Below are 26,776 nucleotides of genomic sequence, written 5' to 3'. Positions count from 1 at the left end.
TAGACATTAGATGCCCAGGACTTTGGTGTCACATTCAATTCTCACAGACTTGTGTGGGGTTGTAACTACCTACCTACGGTAGTTAACAGGCCCAAAGTCACAGTCACCGGTTAGAGGTAGAAGCACGATTTTTACCCAGTCTTGACTCTAAAGTCAGTCAAGAGCCCCAAGGCTGTGCCAGGGACTGGTGACCCACCTGGAGCTGTGCATGACAGCCTAAGTCCCTTGGCTGAAAAGGAGAACATCACTCAGTGTGCTGGCTTTTTACTAGGAGCAATTGGTTGTAAATGACAGTATCCTGAAAGTCTGTTGTTTTTTCCCCTCAAATTTTTTCTAGGGAAGCTTGGAGATGGTTCTCTTGGGGTACATCTTCATGGTCTCATTGCAGAGAATGATGTCAGTCTCCTTGCTGCAGCTCTGCGGATTCAGGTTGGTTTGACGCAGCTCTTTGAGAATTTTTGAGTTGAGAGCTTTGATGAATAGTTGCCAACATTTTGCAAGTGTTTTCTGTTGAGCACACACAGTATTAAGCACCTTACACACATAATGTCATTTAATTCTTAAAACAGCCCTGGAAGATAATGTCATTCCCATTTGGTAGATAAGGCCTTTGGTGACATGACAAGTGTGGGACGGGGACCCAAATCAGGGTCTGTTGTTAGTTATCGATTGCTGTGGAATAAATTATCCCTCAAATTTTGCAACCTAGGACAATAAACATTTATTATCTCACAGTGTTTGTGGATCAGAGATTTGGGAACAGCTCAGCTGTATGGTTTTGGCTCAGGGTCTCTCATGCAGTTGAAATCAGGAGGTCAACAGAAGGCTTTACTGGGGCCAGAGCCTCCCGCTTCCAAGATGGCTCACTCACATGGCTGTTGGGAAGATGCCTTAGACCCTCACCATGCAGACTTCTCAGTAGAGCTGCTCGTGATAGGAGCAGCTAACCTCCCCCAGAATGAGTGATCCAAAGGAGAAGGCAAGGAGGAAGCCGTAGGAGGTTTTATGACCTAGCTGTCAAAGTCAGCCACCACCATTTACCTGTTTCCTCTTTGCTAGAAGCGAGCCACCAATCTAGTTCACATTCAGGGGAAAGGGAATCGGGCTCACCTTTCAAAGACAGGAGTATTGAAGATTGCGGACTGCTTTTCAAACCACAACCATCTATATGACCCAAAGCCCAAGATCTCCAGCTCACCACCATGCGAGCTATGCATTCTGCTGGCAGTGACCTTGAGTTGAATATCAGGAGAGAAACCGGAGCCTATAATTCCAGCCACACTGGAATTAAGCAAAAGCATGTTTTAGTTTCTTTCTTACGTACATGGTATATGCGATGAAAACTTCTTACTTCCAGAGGCGCCTGGCTGGCTCATTCAGTAGAGCATGCGACTCTTGATCTCAGGGCCATGAGTTCAAGCCCCACGATGGGCATGGCGCTCACTAAAAATAAAGAAATAAATAAACTGACCCCCCCCTTTAAAAAAAATAAAAATAAATAAAACTTGTTACTTCCAAATGGGATATGATACCTTTTCTCTAAGGACTGTGTCACATTTCAACCTAAGCCAAATTTTATTTCTCTGGCTCTCTTTGTGTATCACCATTTAACAATTCAGTGCTCTTGTTCTATTACATCAACTGTAAAAGGATCATACTTGAAATGGTGTTGCAGAGTTTGGAAGCCGGGCATCCAAGCTGATCATTCGTGCATTCTCACATTTCCCTCATTTTTTCTCTTCTGAGATGGGGAACCCACTCTATAATTTTATTCTAGTACTTGACGACTTTAGTGAACACTTAACCTATTTTAAAAGTACCTATATCTCACATTTTCCTTTTTAAGACAAACCTACAACGCTAATTACATGTGAACAAAAGTGTTCCTGATATTCACTTGGGTTATTTTGCAACTCTAATCCTTTTCATGACATAACATCCCTGAACAGTATCTTCATAGTTGAGATACATACCCTGTCAGCCTTTACTTGGATAACATGCTTTCCTTTCTGTCCCTTGAAGAACATGGTCAGCAGTGGAAGGAGATGGCTACGTGAACAGCAGCATGCAAGGTGGAGACTTCACTGCTTGAAACTCCAGCCTCTCTCCCCCGTGCCGAGGTATCCACCAGATTTGTTTGTCGTGACGTCAGGGCACCAAAGTGCCTCAGATATCCAAAGTTACCCATTGGGTGGGGGCACACTTCGTGGTATTATGGCTTTGATGGTGGATAATTTTCTCTAATCACATTGCTGCACTATTTATTCTATTGTTTAAGCCCTAAAAATTAAATAGTAATGAACATGTGTACCATATTCTATCAGTTCTAGGGTGTATATTTCTTTCATTTCTGAAGTCAGGATGTCCCTTACTGTTGATGTATCCTGCATTAAATGGCATTGTTTTTTCTTCTTAGTGGTCTATAACATAATGCTGTCTTCTATTTGACAAAATACAGTAATATGATGTTTGGAATATGCTTTCCAGTGTTAGAAATGCCCAACTCATCTGTCAGCTTGGTCTTCACAGCCACGTAGGTGTCTACGCTGGGGGCATATGACCAACCAAACCAAACCCCATTCTATGTGGGAAGTGAGTTCAGCTTTCCTCAGAACATAGTAATATCTACTATCTGACAGGGTTTGCTGTGATGCTCCAGATGGGTATTTTCTTCAGAGTAGCATTTAATGAAGTGCAAGCTATATATTCTCTGCATAAATTTGGAAATATATACTGCAGGAATAATTCATTAGATAAGATATCAGAGCCAGAGGCAAACTGAGGGTTTTAGAGGGGAGGGGTGTAGGGGGATGGGTTAGCCTGGTGATGGGAATTAAGGAGGGCACGTACTGCATGGAGCACTGGGTGTTATATGCAAACAATGAATCATGGAACACTACATCAAAAACTAATGATGTAATGTGTGGTGATTAACATAATAAAATAAAATTTTTCAAAAATGGTATCAGGGCCAGAGAAATGCATTTTCTAGCCTCATCGTGGGTCCCCCTGGCTGCCCCCCACTCCAGTGAATTGGCCCCACCCTCTTTGTGCAGGCATGCACAAATGCCATTGGAAAACAATGCACTGAAAACAACACATCATCAGTAGATAAAGCCTCCAGGAATTGATGAATTTTTCATTTGATAACAACTTGCTTTTTAGATTTGATCCGTTTCCTTGTGCCACAGCTGAACACTCATGGTTCCATTCTACCCACCTGGCTATGTTTTCACCCCTGAAATAGACTGAACATCATAGTCCCCTTCTGTGTTCATTAATACATAAATTCTAGGGAATGTGTGTTTTGTAATGTCACCCCTCTTGTTGTGTAATCTGTTTCATCAAATATCTTAAGTTACTTACGTTGTTAAAAGACTTTAATTTTTAAAAGTAAATGAGTACGTTCTACTTACAGAGAGCGAAAAAAAAAATGAGGTGGACTCTGCCAAATTGTGTACCAAAGTCTTTGCATAAATCTAAATAAATTCCACTTGGGGGAAGAAATGTTTTATTTGCTGAACCAAATTTGACTTCTGAGGTATGGGCGGGTGGGGGAGAAAGACAGGCTGAGTAGTTTATAAATTCCTCAAAAATCAGAACGATATCACTGTCACTCTTTAGCTAGTGAGGAGAAAACTTTGGAGGTTTTCTAAGAGTCGGCGTTTCCATAAGAGATTTGGGGAGGAGAGAAAGAGAAAACGGGTGTAGACAGGAAGGCAAAATGAAGTGGGAGCATAGGCAGTGAAGCAAGAGGGGGAGAACTGGAAATGAAAATGCAGGTGTAGCCGGGGAAGGAAGCGTAGAGCTCAGCCCTCATCTGCATCTGGGTTGAGCTGCACTGACCCTCTCTGAGCTGCCGTACTTAGCGCACTTTAGAGAAGTTCGGGTTGGAAGTGGTTTCACTGTTACCTCGTGCCCCAAGGTCAGACTTCCATGGGGTCGTGGAGGAGAACACAGAGCAGTGTGAGGGCTTCAAGTCGAGTATCAGCAGGAGCGAGAGAAAGAAAAATCAGAGCCGGGGGCCGCCTGCCAGTGGAGACTACTGGGCCCCCAAATAAGGGCCCCAGCGTGAGGCAGGGCACTGCTGTCTCCCCAGGTGTCAACCCTGATGACTGACCGAGTCTCTGAGGCCTGCTGTCCCCAGCTCTGTCTTGTGCCTGCTACGTCTTCCTCTCAAACAGGTGCTCAGTCCAGCAGATGGATGGCCTGAACCCCCATTAAAACAAGTAGATGAGCTCAGGAGCCCCAAAAGACTCTTCTGAGAAGCTCAGCACCTGCCAATTTCATAGCACTCCTGTAAGCTGAACAGTGGTGTTCTCATCTTGCGAGGAAAATAGAATAAACAATTTGCCCAGTGACACTCAGGAGTTCCTAAACTTTCCTGTGTCTGAACTTGAGCTTCGAGTGCTAGGTCCTTTTACTGACGGTTATGCGATTAATAAAATATTTTGAAATATGATTTTGGATTCAAAGTAGGAAAAAGAGAGGGAAAAGTATGGACACAGATAAAACAAAATAGCATTTCCACATTTTTGAATAGCCAAGAGACACAAGCAGCTAGCCTAGTGAGAGCATTATGCAATGACCCATCTATTCATGGTTAGCAAAGACAGTGATGACCCACAGAGAGCCCTGTACTCTACAAGGAATATACAATTCTCTCCTGTAGCATCGGTGTTACCTTTGTACCTGGGCAGAGTTCTACGATCTTCATGAGTTTTTAAGAGTTGCTTCCCTAAAGAAATGTACCATTTTTTCATGCACATTAATTAGTAGCAGTTGTACTTAATACTGTTTGGGAGAGAGGACCACAAAGCAATTGCTTTGATGGAATTTTTGGCGTGGCGTATGACTTTTCACTCTAGCAGTGACCACCTAGGCTGAGGAGACTCTCGCCTCTTACGTGTTTCCCCCACAGCGATCTTGAGATTTCAAAAGCACAGACTCCAAAAGCCGTGGATGTCCTTGCCAAGGAGATAGGATTGCTTGCAGATGAAATTGAAATCTATGGCAAAAGCAAAGCCAAAGTACGTTTGTCCCTGCTGGAAAGGTTAAAGGATCAAGCAGATGGAAAATACGTTTTAGTAGCTGGGTAAGACTACTTTTAAAATCTATTTTACTAAGAAAGCATGTTTATAAAACTTTCTTCCCTATTTCTATCTGTCATCACACCCCTCACATCCGTCGTTTTCTCAAGCTTGACATTTTTGTCCATTTCACTTGGCATTCCTTCATTTGACATGAGGTAAGTTTTCATTTGCAGTGCAAAACAAATTAGTCTCCTCCACAAAATATAAAGTGTAACGAGTTGCTAATCCAGTATTTTATTTTTTTGTTTCTTATATTATGTTTTGATTATCCTTGTTCTGTCTTGGGTTTTTCATTTAGTTTTTTTTTTGTGATAAAAATCAAAATAAGAGTTAAAAGTAAAATATTTTGAACTGAGCAGGGGGTATTTGTGTTCTACTCAGAAATAACATCTTAATGGAAAATGTATAGGTGATTTTCCTGTTAATATCCTTAATGTTTATTTATGTATTTGCATTATAAAAGTTCATTATTTCTCTTTCTTGCATTTTAAAATTAATATTGGGCCATTTTCATTTGTGTTGGTCATTTTATAAAAGATAAATGCAGAGCTTTTGTGAAAAGGAGTGTTTATTTTCCCTCTTTTTAAAAGAAGAAATATGTTCACGGGCTGAAAAATGATAGAAAACAAGGGATTCAAAATATTTTTTCAGTGTGACCTGAGGGAACATCAGGAGACCGTATAAATTCCTTTATTGTCTTGAAATTTCATTGTGACTTAGTGATGATATATAGGCCAAGGCTTAAGGCACAAAAACCTGTTTGTTAACAGGCAGAGACGTCTCTTACAACTGGACTCTTCTCTTGGTTAACTTTATTTTTGCAGATTTTATTATTAATGTAAACGCCTTGTTTCTTTTTCCGGTTATAAAGGCACACATCCTCATAAAGCCATTCCAAAATGCAGAAAAGTATCAACAAGGAAGTAAAACATCCCAAGTCCCACCACCCGGAGGAAGGGGCTGGTAACCTTTGAGATCATCTTGACACAGGGAGTCTTTCATAAATGAGCTCATCTTCCCCGCGCTGTTCTGTAAACAGTGTGGTTATTCAGCAGTGTGTCGTGTACCTAGCTCACTCCGTGCGGGCCAGTGTAGAGCTGGCGATCATTTTGCATGACTGTGTATCATTGTACTTGCTCCCATCCTAGATTCTGGGGCAGGGGGCAATAAAAATGCCTGGGATGCGGGTGGACTCCATGTCACACATCTTCCCAGCACCGTGAAGCCCCGGGTGGCTCAGTGGCCGACAGGTCGGCGTGCTTCTAATTCTTCAAGGATATTCAGGCCAAAAAATGATTTGAAAATATCATAAGGCTGTGCCACAATTTATTTAGCCCACTCTCTGTTGATGGGCACTCAAATTGTTTCCCATGTTTGGCCACTATAAATGATGATAAAATCAACAGCCCTGTGTGTGCTCACTTGTATACCTGCCTAATGACCGCCTTAGGAAAAGTCCCTAGAGGTTTTAAATTCAATGTTTTAAAACTATTTAAAATAAAGATAAAACTACTATCTATAATTTCACCTCCTTAATGGCCAAATAATTTCTTCATATTTCTTTCCCTCCCCTTCTCTCTTCTCTTTCTCCAGCTCCTCTGTCACTCTTTTGGAAGGATAGACAGCTAGGGCTCTCAGAGTCACTCAGTGCCTGTGGTTTTAAGGAATTTATACCGTGCCTGTGGCTTAAATCTCCCTCAGGCTTTCAGGCTCACTATAGTTGGACTCCCAGTCCTACTGGGGTCCTTTCCAAGCTAGGACCCCACCCCTGATGTCTCCGTAACTGAGCTGCAGGAAAGCTCCATGTTGAGAGGAAAGGCTGGCCTCACCTACAGGAACCCCCAGGGCCAGATCCGTGAAAGGAGCCAGCTGACTTGGGGAGTGGGTTGGGGGACCACTGGGTCCCAGGGTATGGCGCACACATGGAATCAGTGTTGCTTTTGTGGAATGTGCTTGATACAAGTTTATTTTCAGAAATAAACTCTGGGACATTCAGAACTTCCAAAGTAAATTTAGTATTTTATCCACAAATTTGCTTCCCTTTTTCCAGGCTCTGACTGATTTTGGTAGGTGGATTTGTTGGTTTTCTCCCCGTGCTTAAGGTGAGAAGATTTAAGGAAAACCCAGGAGGATGGGCTCTCCGTATACCAAGGAAGAATCAAGCAGTAATTTTTCATATGGAGTGGCTGTGATTTACTCTTTTGGGCACTTGTTAATACTGGAAATAAAAACAAATCTATACGTGGCCCTGCCCTTAGCTGGGAACACAGAAGTGATATTTCTGAAACAAAAGCTCTGATGGTATTGTTATCGGATTCTTAACTTGAAGTCCTACCGTCAAGGGCTGGCCGCATGCTGGAGAGTGACAGCTAGCCTGGTTTCCCAGGATTATGGCTGTGTGTCGGCCCATGCCCAGTAGAACATTGCTTCTTGTCCCGCCCTGTCTCTTTGCTGGCATTGGTATGTGCATCTGAGCTGAAGAAGCCAGGTTGTCGTATTGTCGATAGAAATGAAGTGAAACTTCAATTCTCAAGTACAAATTTAACCCCAAGAGATAAACAGTTCTTTTTCTGAAATTGTGGTATATGTTCCTTTTAAAACAAAGATCTATGAAGGAACAAAAATTAAATTGTGTTCCTTTCAACTGCATCAGGAAAAAAAGCTGTGGGGGTAGGAATCTGAGATGTACCTGCATCTGCAGGAAAGCCTGAAGGGTCTTAGAAAATGTATACCACACTGTGTAAACCACACAAACAACAAATGATGTATTTTTTAAGTGTGTAAGCTGCCTTTTTAATCTAACTTTTTAATAGCTGGATATTTGAGATCAGTTTAAAACGCCAGACAGTCATTTTATTTATAATCTAAAATGAAAAGTTCATTTGCGATAAAGACCGCCTCCGTAGTTTTACTTTTGGTCACATCAGTTATGGAAAGTGACAATCGTCAAACCATTACACATGCTGTCCCTGCTTCTTCAGAAATAGAAAGGACCCCTCCATTAAATGGAGAATTATTTCCTTTTCCTGCAAGATTTTTTTTTATATTCTGGAAATAAGACTGGCTTACAGTATAAAATATTTAACATAATGAGAAGCAAAAAGGAGAAAACAAAATCTCTCATGACTCGGAAGTGTTAAAAAATTTTTATATTTCCTTCCAGGATTTTCTCTCTATATCTATCCTTTTTACACGTTGAGATCATGCTATAAATACCATTTGGTGTCCTGCTTTTATTTCTGAATACTGTAACATGAGTCTTTCCCCATGCTTTACTCAAGTAATTCTTCAAGAAACCTAAATAATATATTTGTGGTTGCACATTTGAACTTACGCATAAATGTGATTTAAATGTGTCAACAGTAGAAATAAAATATAAAACAATGGGATTTAAAAAAATCTTCTGTTAATAACCCAAATGCAGCACAGATTAATTCGTTTTAAAAGCTATTCTTCAAACTTCAGAATTTCTCATTCCGTCAGAATCATCTGTATTCCATCAGCTACACATCGCGTGGTATTTACACCTATACATCACTGTATTTGCTTTGCCTGACAAAATGAAAAGTATTGGGACTTGTTCAGGGAAATATGCCAAAAGAATCTTAGGGGCTCTTGAGTTTTACATATTTTCCCAGTTACACTAATGAAAAGGAATTTGTTTGAGAACTTGCCTCGGAGTGCAGCTGTAGGGCATTGGATGTGTGTGCAGGCTCGGGCTCCGTTGGCCCTTCACCGATCTCTGTGCAGAAGTTTGTAGAACTTCTCTGAATTGCTCAGACAGAGCAGGTCAAAAAGAAGCCCAAATTTGTCTGTGAACAGACTGAATTTCACATTAAAGAGTAATTAAAATCATTCGCATCACTTTCTTTCATGTGTAGCATGCCAAATACCTCATTTGATTTTTTTTTTCTTTTAATATTCCTTTTGGTAAGTGTAAAAATAACCTTTACTGACTTCTTTAAGATTTTGCTTTTCTGCCTTGGAAGGCTATTTAAATATCCGTTGAGTTTTTTGCTACATGTATTTAGAAGAAGCCACTACTGACGGGGCCTTTGAACTGCTCACATCAGTCAAGTGCAATGGGAAACACAAGCCAGTGGACTATAAAGTTTGTTGTCAGGCATGAAAGCCTTTAAAAACTTCCCAGCCGGGAAGATACCTGGGATGAGTGATATATATTCACACGCTGCTTGAGCGTGTAGTTTTGGAGCCCCTGGTTAGACCCATGGCTCATGATAATAATACTGTTCTCGAGTCTAGATTTTGAGAACCATGCAGTTTTACAAAACACTATAATCTGCATAAGCAATCTCTTTGACCTTGGAGTAAATGGTGAACTTCTTTTAGTATGTGTCTAAACTGTCACAGAGTACTTCAGTACATTGTGACTGTAGTCGACAGTAAACGTATTTGTCTTAGAAAAGACATCATTGCTTTGTCAAGCGTTTTTTGCTCACATGTGCCTGGACAGGTGACAGAAATGCAATGAGAATAGGCATAGTCCTTCCCCTCAGCAAGCTTGTGGGCTGGTAGGCAGGACATCCGTGTCAGGAAGCTCGTCATGATACCCTCAGAACATTTACATAATAAATACACAATAAATGCTGTGGGATATAGAGAGGAGCAGATAAAGCTGCAGGGAGATGTTGAGGAAGAGAATGAACAAAAACCACAGTTCCCACTCCATAAACTCTAAGCTCTTATAGAAAAAAGAAATTAGGTTAACATGGTGCTCATTGTTTTCTGAACCAACTTGATAATTTGGAGTCAGAGTTAAGGATAGTGGGACAACAATTAATAAACCCAAGTCTGCAATCAAGTGTAGGAATGAGGTAAAATAAAATTTTTATTGTAGCTCTCCTTTTATTGCTCCCAATAAATACTTCCTGCTTTTTTGATTTTCTGAATTGTATTAGTTGGCAGGAAGCTAAGCGGTCCTGTGTTTCTAATTAAGAATTGGATGGTTAGCCGAAGTTTTGAGGAGGTCACTTCTGGGTGTGTCTGCTTTGGGCGGTCTCCAGCAGCTATGTTAGCACATCCTTGGGAATGAAAATGTAATTCTTCATGTGACACACTGAAGCAAACCACCTATTCCTTTGCAGACAGTAAATGGTCAGTACGGTACTTAATCTACCCTGTCTTTGATACCACACTTTTTTTCAGGCTATCATAAGATTCTGATGTCTGTGGCTGACCAACTGCTTTTTTTCCTGTTGTACTAAGAAAATTGAAAGTTTACTCAAAGTGTAAACACTCACTTGTAACTGACTTCATGATGACCAAGTGCCGTGTGGCTTGAGGAGTTTCGAGGTTTACTTCACCAAGCGAGTTCGGGTTGGCGCCCCAGCTCCCTACCACCAGCCTTGTCCCTCCTCGCAGTGATGGCTGCCGGGCCCTCACCTGGCCTCAGGCGTCTCTGCGTCACGTGATTCTGTGCGTACTTCCGGGGTTCCCTTCAGAGACTCCCCTGTCACACCCCTGCCTCACCCTCAAGGTTTCTCTCTTCTGCTCCTTCTGAGTTTCCTTTTGCTTTCTTCTGACCATTCCTTAAGAGAACATGTTCTGGACAGTTCTGTCCTTACCCCTCTTTGTACTGTGTTTACTCTCACTGAGGGATCTTTCCTGTTGCCATGCTTTAAATTGCTAATTAGTGGTTAACAGCAGTTAAACAGTTTCTATCCATAGAAGTAACCTGGAATTTCTTGTTTCCATAGAAGTGACCTGGGGAAGTCCGGCGGCTTGCCTGGTTTTGATGTCCACCTATACTGTTTACTGTTGTGCGGCCCCGGGCGAGTTACTGAACCTTCTCATTCCTCAGTTTCCTCATCAATCAGATGAGGATAAAAAAGAACCCAATAAGTGTAAAGCACAGAGCCTCACATACTAACTACCCCAAACCTACCCTCAATTTTATCTGGCTAACGTTTATTCATTTGCCAGGTCTCAGCTTCGGTGTTACTTTCTCTCTGAAGACTTCCCTAATGCTCCAGATCTCATCAGATCCTCCTGCCACGTGCTCTCGTAACACAGTCTCATTGCCAAATTTCTGTCCTATGTGTTTATCACTTTCATTTTAATTGCCAGTGGATCTGTCCATATCTCCCATCAGCTGTAAGCTCTGGGAGGGCAGTGATGGAGTCCAACTTGGACTTGCATCCCCTGGATCTAGTGGCCTGGCACATAGTAGTACTTAATAAATGTTTAATAAAAGAAGAATTGATTGTATTGCCATGGTGGGTCTGAGGTCGTTGGGGACGGGATGATATATCTAAGGACGTTAGTTCATTGTGGTCACATCACTAGGTTTCGTAGGTCAAAAAAACTCTGATTATCAGTTTTGTTGTGATGGAGCATCCTGGACAACCTGACTCGCGCCACCTAACTCACTGAGACCAAGTTGTAAGCCACAAGGACAGTTTTTAAATCTTGGAACACTGGTTAGAGTATGCCAAGGAACAGTTTTAGGGGTCCTGACTTGGGAATATAACACACGCTTGTCCTCTTACTTGTTGGCTGTGATGGTGTAACTGTGGTGTGATGTTTGGTTTTGTAGGGTGTTGTGGTCACCAAGCTCCTCCAGAGCAGTTCTGCTCTCCTTAGTGTGCTGAGGGGTGTGGGGCGAATTCTTTCCCAATATTTGAGGGGCTGTTGGATGAGAAGGAATGGAGTTGAGTATCTGACTCCAGGGGATAGGAGCTGCTGGAATGCAGACGTCTCTTCTTTAGGACAAAAAAACTCTCTAACTGTAAAAACTATCTGGAAATGAATGGGCTACCCTAGAGGTAATGAGCCTCCATCACTGTGTTGGAACATGGCAAAGACAAGCCCTGAACACTAATATCTAGAAGGAGATGGAAGAGTGGGGACGACGGGATGCCTTCCAATCCTGAGAATCTGGCCATGGATCACTGAGTAGGCCTGGTACCCACATTGTGCTCCCAGTAAATGGCCCTAGAAGAGAGAATGAGACACAACATTGTCTTGATTATTTAAACCATTTGATGGATAATTCTATGCCATTTCTTGCAGCTGAGAATGTTATCACTGCTGAATAACTTTTCTTTTTTGGTCTCTTGCTGAAGGTGTGTCTGTATCTTGGCTTTAGCGTAAGCATGGCCTGTGTCATGTGGGTAGACTATAAAGGTCCATGAAAATTGAAACACTTAAGTGAACTTTGGGATGATGTGTTCTCTTCCAGTATCCTCTGATTTGGTTCTGGTACCTTAGGTTGATTTTGCATAGGTTGTTCAGGAAATATTATGAAATTCACTTTTCCCCCTCCCCAAACCAGGATCACACCCACCCCTCTTGGGGAAGGGAAAAGCACCGTGACAGTTGGGCTCGTACAAGCAATGACTGCACACCTGAACATCAACTCCTTTGCCTGTCTCAGGCAGCCTTCTCAAGGACCAACTTTTGGAGTTAAAGGTATGTGATTTAACAACTGGTACATTTTTCAGAGCAAAATTTGGGGCACAGAAAGGTTGTGAAAGAACATTATCAACAGATAGGGAGTTAAAACTTGTCGGAGGAACTGGTACATTTCATCCCCATGGGCACCCCCCACACACACTCAGTACATGGTGGTCACCCCAAGGTGTTCCCCCCGCAGACGGGGCTGCAGTGCATGGGTTCAGCCGAGCCCCGCAGGAAGCCCATTTCCCTGGTTCCCTGGAGCAGTCGCTGGGCCCGTGCTCACCACTCCAGCCTGGGGCAGAAGCCTTCGAGCTCATCAGGACCTTCTTTGCCAAGCCATTTTGCAATTCTGCCATTCATATTGGTATTTTATCATCCCTGCCACAGAGAAAGGCCTTCCCTCCAAACAGTTAAAGAGCCTTTCAGTTGGGCCTGAGGGCTCATCCTGTCAAAGCTGCTGTCAGGCCTGCCGAGCTCTGGAAACTGACTGGCCATGGCCAGAGATGTGGTGGTATTTCTGCCGGCTGTGCTGGGCCCACATCCGGCATCTCACACTCAGGACTCCTCCGCTGATTTATCGTGAGGTCGTCCTTCAGCTCACATTACAATAGCATTTATTGCTGCGATTACTATTTGTCCTTGGCACTTTGTGGTTTTTAACAGGATAATATTTATGTTACTGTCACAGCTGTTAATAAGCCCTAGCTCATTAAATACTGATAACTCATAGGATGTCATACATTATGCGGCGGGATGAGCACTAAACTCGGAGCAAGAAGGCTGTGGTTTAAATCGTGGCTGTGTCGTTTACCGCTGTGTGGCCATTAGCCAGTTGTCACCTCTCTGAGCCACATCTGTGATCGCGCAAAATGGTTTATAGTATCTGGCTTACTGGGCTGTGAGGACCAAATGAGAGAGCATATAAAAAACATGGCACACTGTAAAAATGACAGGATGCGGAAGGTATCACTCTTGTTTAAAGAAAGCGCAATCTTTTTAATGTAGTAACTGAACTATTTTGAGCAATAGTCAGCATACCAAACCTTACATACTATTATCTAAAATCAATTGACTGAATTTTATAATGTGTTAGTCTGAGTTCACCAGATGGATCTTTTTGAAGAAGGTTTTTTGGTACTTCAAGCATGTGCAATTTAGATAACACGGAGCTGCATAGATCTGAGAATAAATGAATAAAATAATCTCATGTTTGCCGTAATGACATTTGCTGTATTATTTTTACCTTTTTTTTTTTTTTTAAACCAAGAAACTGAAGTCCTTCCATTGCATAGTTGGACAAAGTCGGGACTTTTTTCCCCTTTTATTCTGCTTTGAAAGACAGTTAATGTTTTTTACTACCTGTTGTTTCATCTTGGGGGTGCAGGCCTTCCTGGTGGGTTTGGGGAGCTGTGTCCCTAGGACCCCGTTCATCCTGTGTCGCTGTACTTGATGAATGATTTCAATGGTCCCTGCTCTTATTGTTCAGGAGGCGCTGCGGGTGGCGGATATGCCCAGGTCATCCCCATGGAGGAGGTAAGAGCTCAGCAAAAAACATGTCATGTGTCATTGTTTTCCCTTCCTGGAACCTTTTTTCTGGGCCCCATAAGCCCAGGCCCACAGTCCTTTATCCTCAGTCCCAGAATCCTGAAGGCTCTGAAAACCAAAAACATTTGCATGACTTACAGTGGCAAAACCTGACATTTACTGTTACGAACTATTTACGTCTATGGCATTTGGTATAAATATTCATATATTTTGCTGCAGATTTGATTAATAGATGCGGACCTACACCCTGCTTCGGTGTATTATTAAAAAATTAGAGGTATATCACACTATGTTTCTAAATTACCAAAAATTCTGAATCCCAAACCCCATGTGACTCCAAGGCTTCTGGGTAAGACAGTGGAGACGTATCTCCTCCTCAGTCATCAGTTATACTGCCCAATTCAGGAGGACTTGGACTCCTCCCTTGGGCAAAGTGAGACTCCAAAATAGTTCTGAAGAGGGGTGCCTGGGTGGCTCAGATGGTTAAGCGTCTGCCTTCGGCTCAGGTCATCATCCCAGGGTCCTGGGATCGAGCCCCACATTGGGCTCCCTGCTCACCAGGGAGCCTGCTTCTCCCTCTCCCTCTGCTGCTCCCCCTGCTTGTGCTCTCTCTGTCTTTCTGTCTCTCTCAAGGGAATAAATTTTTTAAAAATCTTTATAAAAAACAAAATAAAATAGTTCCTAAGAAAAATGGGCAAAAAGGGCCAAAGGTGTCCATTCTTATTTCTGTAAGAACTCCAACTCCCGCAAACCACCCCCTTGTCCCCTGCATCTGACCATCTATCCATCTATCATCACTTCTGCTCTCTGCACTGGCCTCTTAGTTCTGGTCCCAAGAAATCTTCCCAAAACCCAAGTCTGAGCTGGTTGCTTTCCTGTTGAGTGTATTTCAGTAGTTACTCCATCACTGTCTGTGCAGTATAGCGAGGCAGGTCCTCATGTGCTGCTCCAGCCTATCCCTCCAGCCTCCTGTCTCAGGTCCCCACAAGCCACCCTCCCTCTCCCCACCTCGTCAGACTATCTGCTGACTCCTGCCCTGTTGTCTCTTGATTCCAAGCTTGGAGCGTTCTTCCCTTCCTGTTCTGCCCTCCCTGCCCCAGCCTGTCCTTCTCTAAGTTTTGTTCTACCCCCCAGATCCCCTCCTATTCTGTTGCTCTCATCCGGTTCAGTGGGCCATGGTGAGTTAGCGGCCACAGACCCAGCACTCAGCCCAGCGCCCAGCGCACAGTAGAGGCTCACTAGGAAATGTTTGTTGGTTTCGTTGAATGAATAGGAAAGGTGTTTACCTATGAAGGCCTGAGTGTCAGGGAAGCTACAGGGAAAATCTGGACACTTTTCAAGTATTAGGGGTGGGGTGAGAAAGAATAGTGCGGGGCATTGCCGAAAAGATAGCCCCGAGCCTCCCATCTGAAAGGGGGTGAGTAATATTCACAAGCCAGGAAGACCCAGAGCCAGGAGGCCAGGTTGGGGATATGGAGTACAAGGAACATGCCCAGGGGAATGGCTCGAGAATTTCTGCGCAGATATTCAAAGGGCATTGGTGTCCTGCTGTCATATGGCATCAGCCGCATGGCTCAGACTTGGGGCAAACTTGAGGCATATGATAGTTGCAACTGCCTTATGATCATTAAATAAGCCAGAAACAATCAGGCAGTTTGTTCCTTGAGTTCCAAGACCTCCCGTATCTTCTTCATCTCTCCATCCCCAGTTCTGAGCACAATGCCCGGCACTCAGACCACATTTGTTGACCGACTGCATGAATAGACAATGTGTACCAAAAGAACCTTAATAAATAATCATGGGGAAATGTTTGAATAAATTCCAGATGGGTTGAGGAATTGAAGGTGAAAATACTGAGACTTGAAGGGTGAGAAGGAGCCAGGGTTGTGCAGAATGGGGGGGAGTATCCCAGGCAGAGGCACCTGCTCGGGGGTCAGCACTGAGGCAGGAAGGGGTTTGGTCTCCTCAGGGAACAAGAGGCCACCAGCACGTGTCCGTGGGCCAGCAGGGCTGGAGGGAGTGAGCTATAGAAATGGACGGGGACCAGCTCTTTTCAGGCTACGAAGTTCATGGCCAAGAGCCTGGGTATTATTTGAATATCATGGTCCGCCATGGAAGGGATCTTGACAGAGTAATAATATTGATATAACCTGAGTTTTATAAGAAGAGGGCTGGCTTCTGTGCAGAGAATAGACTGCTAGGAGTCCAGAGCAGATGCTAGGAGTCTAGTAAGGAGGCCCAGGGGGAAGATGGTGGTGCGGCATTGAGGACAGAGAAAGGATGGTAGTGATGTAAGACATGTTTGCTGGGTTTGCAGAATTAGATGTGGGGAGTTAGAAAGGGGGAGGACATCCAAGATAGTGGGCTGAGCAACTCCATTTATTGAATTGGAGGATGGGGGGCAGCGCGGCTGGGTGGCTTAGTCAGCTCATTGTACCACTCTTGATCTTGGCTCAGGTCTTGATCTCAGGGTCATGAGTTCAAGCCCCCCATTGGCTCCACACTGGTCATGGAGCCTACTAAAAAAAAAAAGCACCAGAAATGGAGGATGGGGTCAGCAGGGAGTCTGCTTCTCCCTCTGACCCTTCCCCCTCTCAGGCTCTCTCACTCTCTCTCCCTCAAATAAAAAATAAAAAACCAAAATCTTTAGGATGCCTGGGTGGCTCAGTTGTTTAAGAAATGGAGGATGGGGGTGGTAATGGCCATGTGGCTGGAGATGCAGGGGCAAAGGGGTTGTGGTCAGAAGAAGAAGAGAAGCCTGTTTGGGGCCAGTGGACACCCCAGTGGATATCAAATAGGTGGCAGGAAAGAAAAACAAGCCAGTTGTAACATGAGGGAAGGATTCAATAGAAACATCAGAAAAGAAATATTAACTAGCCAATGATTGTTTATTTTCACTAATAATCAAATTAATCTACATTAAAACTTCTACCAGGTATTTGACTTACCAAATTGACAGAGTTGGATTTTTTTAATAATAATAATAATAATAATTAATAATAAATTTTAGCAGCGAGAGATTGAAATACACTTTTATACACTGCTGGGAAGCAGATGTTGGTAAAGCTCTCCTGGAGGGCAAGTAAAAATATGTATCAAGTGCCTTAAAAACAGTATCATACCTTCTGGCCCAAATAAATCCATTCTTAGTTTATCCTAAGCAAAAACTGGCTGTGTGTGCAAAGATTTAATTTTAAGCTATTTTCACACAGCTTGTAGCATTAAAAAAAAAACGGGGAGACAATCTTAAATGTCTAATAATAGGATATCATATTAAGTATATTTTGAAGACTATTTAATGATGTAAAAATGCTAGTAATATTAACACTAAGTATAAAAGTTAAGGTGTAAGGGCACCTGGGTGGCTCAGTCTGTTGAGTGACTGACTCTTGATCTCAGCTCAGGTCTTGATCTCATGGTTGTGAGTTCGAGCCCTGTCTTGGGCTCGCACTAGGTGTGGAACCTACTTAAGAAAAAAAAAAAAAAAGCCAAGGTGTAAACTGTTATGGTGTTATGATCTTGATATTAAAAATGACAAATTTTAGGGGCTCCTGGGTGGTTCAGTCGTTAAGCATCTGCCTTCGGCTCAGGTCATGATCCTAGGGTCCTGGGATCGAGCCCCACATTGGGCTCCCTGCTCAGCGGGAAGCCTGCTTCTCCCTCTCCCACTCCCCCTGCTTGTGTTCCTTCTCTTGCTTTGTCTCTCTCAGTCAAATAAATAAATAAAATCTTTAAAAAAAATGACAAATTTTATAAAATATACATATGTAATTTTTCATATTTTCTACTGATGATATACTTTATTTTATAAAATGAGGTTTTAACTGATCAGCTGGTGTTTTGGGGGTGGTACTTCAATTCTTTCAAAAAGCAATTTTGGTGGTATTATCAAGATCTTTTAACCACACTGCTGGAAATACATGGCTTATTAGCAACTAATTTAAAAATATTATTTGCATGTATTCTTTGTAATTGTAGCCTTCTTTGCAAAGGTGAAAATTTGGTAGCAAGTTAAATGTCTGGACATAGGAGACTGAAAACTTTTGGTACATCTACTCTATTATACAGACCCTCTGAACTGTAACTACATATAAACAAGATTATTACATTAAAATACGTAATAATACGTAATAAGTTCTTAAACAAAAAGTTACCAAATGTATTATAAGTATTCTGAGTCTACAAATAATTAACATGCATGCACATAAGATTGGAAGGAAAATAACAGAATAGAGTCTCGAGGGTGATACATGTTTTTTACTTCTCAGACTTTCTGTCATATTTTATATTATTCTACTGTTACTGTTTGTTTTATTCCCTGCCTCATTTTAAAGTATATCTGATATGACACTATTTTCTAAATCATAAAAACAATGCATGAAAACAAGGGCCACAACATACTTTATATGAGGATCATTAAGGCCATCAGAACGTCTCACCCTTAACCCAAGAACGAAAGACGAAAGAATCTGTGGTGAGCCAGTCCGCTTAAGAGTTCTCTGGTGTCAAGTGGAAAACTCTGACATTGATTTTTTTATTTAGGCTGTTTTGTGGACTTAGCTCATTATAAGGGTATGTGTAATTAGTGCAATAGTTTATTTGTTCAGAAAGTCTCTGGAATTACTGCCGTGCTTGTCGGAGACAAGTAGAAAGATGTTTTCATGTCATTTATAGTTCAACCTTCACTTGACCGGGGACATCCACGCCATCACTGCTGCCAATAACCTCCTGGCCGCCGCTCTTGACACAAGGATTCTGCATGAAAACACTCAAACCGATAAGGTGAGGAAGTTTCCTTGTTGGCCCTTCTGGGCATCTTATCCTGGGATTTCTGGATTCTTAAGAAGTTCATGGGAAAGCTTTAGAGTCTGTAAACTGCCTGAAATTGTATTAAACATTTTGTGAACTCTCTATGTCCTTATTTCTTGGGGAGAAGATCCATACTTTTGGTCGGATTCTCAAATGAGTTTATGACCCCTGCCACATTGTTGGGTGAATTATGTTGTGCGTTTTAAGGCAAATATTCTTTGAGACAGGACTTCAGTTTTAAAGGCAGTTGGTAGGCCAGTTCTCTTCATTCTGTCCAAAGGTCCAATCTCTGCTCTGTACTAAGGGGATTGGAAAGATACCTTTTTAAGCCTGTAATGTAGCCATTCTAGATGTGCTGTGAAAGAGATTAGACCCCCTTGTTGGGCTTCAGGTGCATGCAGCTGATGTAAACACACACCTGATGGGGATAGAGTACAGGTGCTAATTCCTCATAGACATAGGACATGGATAAAAGTGGGACTTTCTGGCCTATTTACAAGGGTCCTGACTTGCTCCAATGAAAGTAATCCCTTGTGAGTTTTGGAAGCCAAAGACAGATAAATATTAATTTGATGGTTGTGAGGCTATGTAGATAAAGAAATATTTATATTTATGCAAAGTCTTTTGCAATGTTCCTTATTTCAGATCTAGTCAGATTTATTAAAAACGATAGAACTTAAGGCTGCATTGCTTATATTAGCCAAGAATTTTAATAGGGTCTCTAATCTAAACAGTTTGGTTATAAATGTAATGAACTTTGTCATATCCTGTGAATTATCCAAGTTCATAGTTGGCTCTTAAGCTTATGTGGTGTTTTATTTTTGTTTTGTGTTTTTAGGCGCTGTATAATCGACTTGTTCCTTCAGTGAATGGTGTCCGAGAGTTTTCAAGCATTCAGCTTGCTCGGCTGAAAGTAAGTTTGCAGTTAGTGGCTCTTCAACAAGAAAATAATCCTAGAGACAAATCAGAAAAATGATCAAAGCCAGCAGTTTTGAACGTGATTTGATTTGGGTTTTCAGACACTCTTTGGGGAGTTACACTCTAGAGACAGAACAGTGTAACAGAGAGAAGAGAACCCAAAGCCTCAGACCTGGCTATGCCAAAGAGCAGGTGGACAAATTAGTTCCCCTTTAGAGGTCCTAGTTCCTTCAACTATAAACTGAGAGGACTGCTTGCAGATCTAGAGTACCCTAGTCAACGGACAAATCAAATTTCCGAGAGTTCTTCTCTTTCATGAATTTTCTTTGATTTCTAGGAGGTAAGATCTAGCCTCTGAAAATGTATCTCTGTGAGGTTTTATTGCAGGAAGATGCAAAGGTTGTACTAGTAGAAGCAGTCTTGATTCTCACCCATATTATCATTTCCTAGTTCTGTTCGTTGCTGTCCTACTTATCACATTGACTCCCCCCTTGCTCTTTTCAGAGACTAAAAACTAACTTTAATGGTATAATAAGCAGCAGCCACTGATGAGTGATAATTGGTTTTAAAAACTCACCCCCCTGGGCGCCTGGGTGGCTCAGTCGTTAAGCGTCTGCCTTCAGCTCAGGTCATGATCCCAGGGTCCTGGGATCGAGTCCCACATCGGGCTCCCTGCTGGGCAGGAAGCCTGCTTCTCCCTCTCCCACTCCCCCTGCTTGTGTTCCTGCTCTCGCTATCTCTCTCTCTGTCAAAAAAAACAAAACAAAACAAAACCCCCCCCCCCCCCCGCTTCTTCCTGAACCACGTTTGGTTTGTTTGAGAATACTGTACAATATACCAAACTCAGCAGTCACAACATACATCGTTTCTGTTGGCATTTGTATTTTCAGGTTACTTTCTTACACTTCATTATGAACTTTCTTAGAATGTTTCCTTTACAGAAAGAGATGCACTGAGAGTTTTAATCCTTTTTTTTTTTCCCCACAGTGAATTAGAGATAACTTGTTTTAAAAAAAAAAATAGGTATCAACTTGGCCTGAGTTATTGGTATTTATATTTGAAAGAAGAGCTAATGAGCTGGAACATCAATTATGTGGACAGCAGTCGATGTCCCTTCTGAGTAGAGCACGTGTGACCACGTAGCACAGTCCCGAGAGTCTCTGTGTCCTACCAACCATGCCTCATTTTCATGTCATTTTAGGGTATATTGCAAATATCCATGTCCTCCATTTCGGGGATATTTGGGCATCTGTTTAGGAATTGGCCTAATCTACAATTTACTCAAAGTTCAGTGTAGTTTTGGTGTTTTGTTTTGTTTTGTTTTTGGTTTGGTTTGGTTTTTAGTTCAGTGTAGTTTTAAAAAGACTTTCCAATCATGGAAGAAATAAAATAAGAGGGATAATTTGGGTTACATTTTGCTTTCTCTTCCTCACATTTTTTCCCCTCCTCATCGTTAGAAACTGGGAATAAATAAGACAGATCCAAACGCACTGACGGAAGAGGAAATGGGTAAATTCGCCCGTCTCGACATCGACCCCTCCACCATCACGTGGCAGAGAGGTGCGTGCTGGCTGCGGGTCGGGATGACATTTATTCCTCACTTTCCCAAGCACCCGGTTTCATTTCTTCCCCTCGAGCTCCCAGCCGGGGATCCGGAATCCCGCCGTGGGCTTCAAGCCCTGCTCTCCCCTCAGCCTCGCCTCCTGCTGGGGAGGCAACGTCACTCCCCATCTTGCCCCAGCTGCCCCGCCTGGCTCTGTCCCATTCACTCGCCCTGACACGCGTCCAAGGAAGATGACTTAGTTTTCTCCTCTGTGGCCAGGAGCGCGTGACGATGCTCAGAGTGTCTCGGGCGGGTTAGGAGGTGGTCGGGGTTCCTGACCCTTCTGTCTGTTCTCCTCAGACCTGCCCACTCGCTTTCCTCCTTTCTGCCCGCTTCCAGAACCTTTTTTATCAGATGCCGGATGGATTGCAGTTACCTTGTAATAGAAGTTCTTGTGAGCACTGCCATCTCCCACTTCAGTAGGTTTATAACGTAGAGATGTTGTTCTGTCACCTCTTTGCTCAGAAGCCCCCAGTGTGTTGATAAGATCCTGTGTGGGGCACAAGGGCCACCACAAAACTTGTCCGGAAGCACCACCGCGGTGTGGCCCCAGGGGCTTTTCCTCCCTGTCTGCTTTCCAGACAGCTGGGCCTAGCCTCGTCCTTCCGCCTGTCCTCCCACCGTCCCCACCCCATCTCCTTGCCTAGACTCTCCCGGACACAGCCCGGGTCCACCCCGTCATGAAGCTTCCCTTCTGAGAATCCACTTAACCAGTTCATTAAGAACTTAGTGTTTTCCCGCAAACCGTGAGGTGGAGAGACAAAGACCAGAGACTGAGTCTTGGCTCCACCATGTATGAGCTGTGCAGCTTTTAATGAACGACTTACTCTGTTTTCTCATCTGTAAAATGGAGTAATAATTACCAGCGTCTGCCTTGCGTGGCTTCCTGTAGCACAGAGTGCTTTGCAAACTCGCCGGCGCTGCCCAAGCCATCAGTAGGTGCCACCGTGGGAGTAGTTGCAGGATGGGGTTTTCTGAGTGTGGGTCTCCCAAACTGAAGGAGAGTAACATCATTTTGGAAACTCAAAAAAAATGTTTCATTTAGGTCCATAGGTTTTAGATCCTACCAGCTTCATTTTTAAGTAGCATGTTCCATTTAGTTGGCTCTTTGTTGTGATGGTAATTTTAAATGGATCTAGAATATTCCTTTGTGGATGAACCACAATTTACTCTATTATTTAACAGACATACATTAATTGTAGTAATGGATATGAACATTATCAGCATTTTATTGGGAAGCCTACTGACTTTTTTAAATAACGGAAGTGGCCACTTTTATCTTTTTTTTATTTTTTTAAATATTTTATTTATTTATTTATTTATTTATTATTAGAGAGAGAACCAGTAGGGGGAGGGGCAGAGGGAGAGGGAGAAGCAGACTCCCCACTGAGCAGGGAGCCCGATGTGGGTGATCCCAGGACCCCAGGATCGTGACCTGAGCTGAAGGCAGACACTTAACCAACTGAGCCAGCCAGGCGCCCCTGGAAGTGACAACTTTTAAAAAGTTATTCCAGATAAATACTAGAATTATATGATTGTTTATGGCATGAAAGTGAAGAAAATGTTATTGGTGTAGACAGGCAACCTGGATCGGAGGAGTTTAGAATGACATTTGCTAAGTAGTTTGGCTCTCGCTCTCATGAATTAATATAAAAAAATGGAACTCTTTATCATGTGAATTGAGGACATTTAATGTAGGGTCTTTTTCCTTTTTTTTTTTAAGGCAGTATGAGATTTGACCTAGAAATAGTGTAACCCTTGTGATGAGGTTAGGTCCTTATATGATTTGGTAACTAGGGGGGACGCTCAGGGGCGGCGTGGGGCTGAACGCCTCCTCTAAGACTATATGAATGGTGTGTATTTATGTAACGGCCACCCTTTCTGTCTCTGTAAGAAATGTAACTGGTGGTTCTTTCATCCTGTGCCTCCTGTCAGACTATCAGTAGCTTATATAAGACCTCACTGCCTGGCCACCATGTGGGACCAGAGCCCATAGACTATTCCAGAAACAATTAACATAGAAAGAAGGAACAGTAGCCATCGAGTCATTTTGCGGCTCCTAGAGGAGCATGAGCCCCTGCCTGTCTGAGCACCGTCCCAACCCCAGCCTTCCCTTCCCTGTCTCATTGGTTCATCCGCCTCCAGGCCGTTAGCCAAGGTCCCACAAGCCTCAGTCACCCTCAGTGAGGTGACATCAGTGACTGGTTCCCAGCACTGCCTGGACAATCTTGCAGGGAATCATGACAGTTCTTCCACCGAAGCCAAAACAGCGGCCCTGCCCCTGACGGAGTACCTTGTACCGCCCAGAACCTGAACCGCTGTTGTTGTTCAGGAAGCCACTAGGCGCGCCCTGGGTGTTCCTCAAGACCCGGGCAGCACGGTAGTGCCCAAGGCCCCCTTTAGACCCACACTCCCTTGCACCTTCCTCATCTCCCCTGTGCGAGTCAACGCCTCCGATCAGAGATTGACGTCTTGTTCATCTTTGCATCCCTGTCCAGTTTGCATGGGACCTGCCACAAAATTGGCCCTCAGTAACTATTTCTGGAATGAATATGTGCATTCCGCATTCCACCTTTAGGTCTATCATTGAGAGGCCATGAATTAAGCATCACTAACTTAGGGTTCCTTTCTGGCATCTATGTTGTGTGTAGGAATTTAATTTTCATGCCTCTTCCGTAGCCCTGACACACCCACATGCCTCCCCCCCACGGACATCCGAAGCCCGCTGGGCTGTGAGGCGCCCCGCTCTGCCAGGACCCCACTAAATGCACACGCAGGCTTCCGATGCCCGTGCTTCGGGCGGATCCTGCCAGCCTTTTTTATTTTTTTTGTTTTGGTTTGTTTGTGTTCTCTTTGCTAAGTAACAGCAGCTGCTTTTCCATCGCAAACATCATAGCCATCTTATGCCAAGATTGTGTACCCCGCACATAAGAGTGGGAAGTGTTTTTATGGTGACTGCGCCATGGGTCTTGGGAATAAGTACTAGCTAGTGAGAGTTTTGGAAAGTGTTCCTTTCTCTGTATAGACTCTGCTTGGACCTTAAAATCATCAAGGCTTTTGTGTGCTTGATGCGTGATGTTTGAATGTGCGCTTGAGTGTGTTAGTGTGTCTGAGTGCGTGCGGGAGAGAGGGCGTGTTGTATGGGGAGTGGGACCAGCTGAGTCAGGGAACAACGGGTGGGCAAGGTGGGCAGGCCGGCTGGTGCTTTGTGTGTGAAAGAAAAGGTTAACATTTTTCATCCTACAGATGCTCTCAGTCCCAAAATGCAGAATTCTTGTCATCATTTTTGTCAGTGCTATATAATGCGTTTAGTAAATTGGCTGTAAGTGTCAGGGTGGGCAGCTTGTTGTTTGAAGCCACATGAATTATTGGTGAAACCTACGTCCTTCTCACTGATTTCCTGCCATTGTAATTTCGGTTTTCACTCAACAAACCTAGTTTTTACGAACAAATACAAATCAGTGCAGTTCAGACCAACCAGTGAAAGCCATACAAAGAATTAGTGCCTGCTTTGATCAGAATTGACTTCTCCCCCCCCCCCACGTTACTACTTTATTTATTGTATTGGGGTAAAATGTAAGTATCATGACATTTTAACCATTTATGAGTGTGCAGTCCGTGGCGTTAACTACGTTCACAAGGCTTATGGCGGTTATACCATCCCCAACGTCTATACCCGAAACCTTTCATCATCCCCAAGAAAAACTATGTACCCATTAAACAGTAACTCCCCATTCCCCCTCAGCCCCTGATAACCACTGTTCCACTTTCTCTCTCTGAATTTGGTAGTTCATCTAAGTGGGATCATACAACATTTGTCCTTCTCCATCTGGCTTATTCCACTATGCATAAGATTTTCAATGTCTATCCGTGTTGTGGTTCATTCCCTTGGTTTGGGCTGTGTAATTTCTACAGACCACATTTTGTTTATCTGTTCACCTGTTGGTGGACGCTTGGTTGTCCCACCTTTGGGTGCTGAGAATAATGCTGCAGTGAACATGAATGCTCAAAGACGTGTTCAAGTCCCTGCTTTCAGTTCTGTTGGTTATATACCTAGGAGTGTCATTGCTGGATCTTAACAGTTGTTCAGTGTTTAACCCTTTCAGAAATGAATTGGCTTCTTCCTGTGACTCAGGTTCAGTGTAAAATGTGACCACTTCAGAAATGGTTTTCCTTTACTACCTAGTCAAACAATGGCACCCCACCCTCACCCCCACCCTGACACACTCTATCATATCACTGCCGTTATTTTCTTACGGCACTTACCCCGGACTGATATTTTCTTGTTTATTCGATCCCTCTCTATGTCTGTTCACTGGAATGTCGGCTGCAGCAAGCCAGACCTTGTCTCTTGCTCCCCACTGCCTCCTTGGCACTCAAAACAGCTCTAGACACCTGGGGGCAGCCAGTCCATACTTGTGCATTGAAGACACTTTTTCTCTTTTTCAGTATTGGATACAAATGACCGATTTCTACGAAGAATAACGATTGGGCAGGCACCCACAGAGAAGGGGTATTCCCGGCAGGTACGTGACATTTCTTCATGGGAATGGCTTTGTTCTTGCTAGCATTGGTTTATACCAACCCTGAAGCTGGTTCTCTGCTTCTCTCTTCCCGGTCGTCCACCTGCAGTGGCCAGTGGGTTTCTCATCATTTCAAGGTGTTGCTTCCCATCCCTCAGCAGGACTGGGAGAGGATCAGGAGGCAGGAAGGCCCTGGTATTTTCTTACCATCCTTTTCCTGGGTGACTTTAGTTGTAGTTCTGGGAAGAACCACTCAGGGTGTCTTTTGAATATAAATTTTTACATATTTTATTGCAAATCCACCAAGTTAATACTATATCTGCTTAACAGCTGAAAAAAGAAAATCTCAGGGACGCCTGGGTGGCTCAGTTGGTTAAGCGGCTGCCTTTGGCTCGGGTCATGATCTCAAGGTCCTGGGATCGAGCCCCGTGTTGGGCTCCTTGCTCAGTGGGGAGCCTGCTTCTCCCTCTCCCTCTGCCTGCTGCTCCCCCTGCTTGTGCTCTCTCTCTGTCAAATAAAGAAAATCTTAAAAAAAAAAAAAAGAAAGAAAATCTCAAACACATTACTCAAGTCTCATAAACCAAAGAATAAACACCCCATTATTTAATAGCCTGAAGTGTTTTTAAGGATTACATCTTATTACCCAAACGCAGAAAATGCAGAAGGTAAATTATGATGCTCACCTTCATTTCATGTGGAGAAGGATGCTTAGGGAACATAAAATCATTCTGTAATTTTTCAATCAGGTGCAACAAGCCTCTAGATGATAATAAACCTTATATTTTAAGATGGTATTAGATTTATGGCCTTTACGTTGTCGAATTTTTATTAGTGAAAAAATAATCACTTTTACTATAATATTCAGT

General features: G+C 43.2%; 1 protein-coding gene across 1 annotated transcript in view; it reads left to right on the top strand.

The window, feature by feature from the left end:
• Positions 1–26,776, top strand: part of MTHFD1L (methylenetetrahydrofolate dehydrogenase (NADP+ dependent) 1 like) — a 182,811-nt gene that overhangs the window by 37,855 nt on the left and 118,180 nt on the right. Inside the window, exons 9-17 of the mRNA XM_032407667.1 lie at positions 338–429; positions 2,023–2,120; positions 4,922–5,095; positions 12,388–12,524; positions 13,999–14,045; positions 18,732–18,839; positions 19,705–19,779; positions 21,242–21,344; positions 25,837–25,913. Of these exons, the coding sequence (XP_032263558.1) occupies positions 338–429; positions 2,023–2,120; positions 4,922–5,095; positions 12,388–12,524; positions 13,999–14,045; positions 18,732–18,839; positions 19,705–19,779; positions 21,242–21,344; positions 25,837–25,913 (911 nt within the window). The remainder of the gene's footprint in view (positions 1–337; positions 430–2,022; positions 2,121–4,921; positions 5,096–12,387; positions 12,525–13,998; positions 14,046–18,731; positions 18,840–19,704; positions 19,780–21,241; positions 21,345–25,836; positions 25,914–26,776) is intronic.

The sequence above is a fragment of the Phoca vitulina genome, unplaced genomic scaffold, assembly GCF_004348235.1.
Source record: "Phoca vitulina isolate PV1807 unplaced genomic scaffold, GSC_HSeal_1.0 scaffold9, whole genome shotgun sequence".
Lineage (NCBI taxonomy): Eukaryota > Metazoa > Chordata > Mammalia > Carnivora > Phocidae > Phoca > Phoca vitulina.
This window is presented reverse-complemented; position numbering and strand designations above follow the sequence as displayed.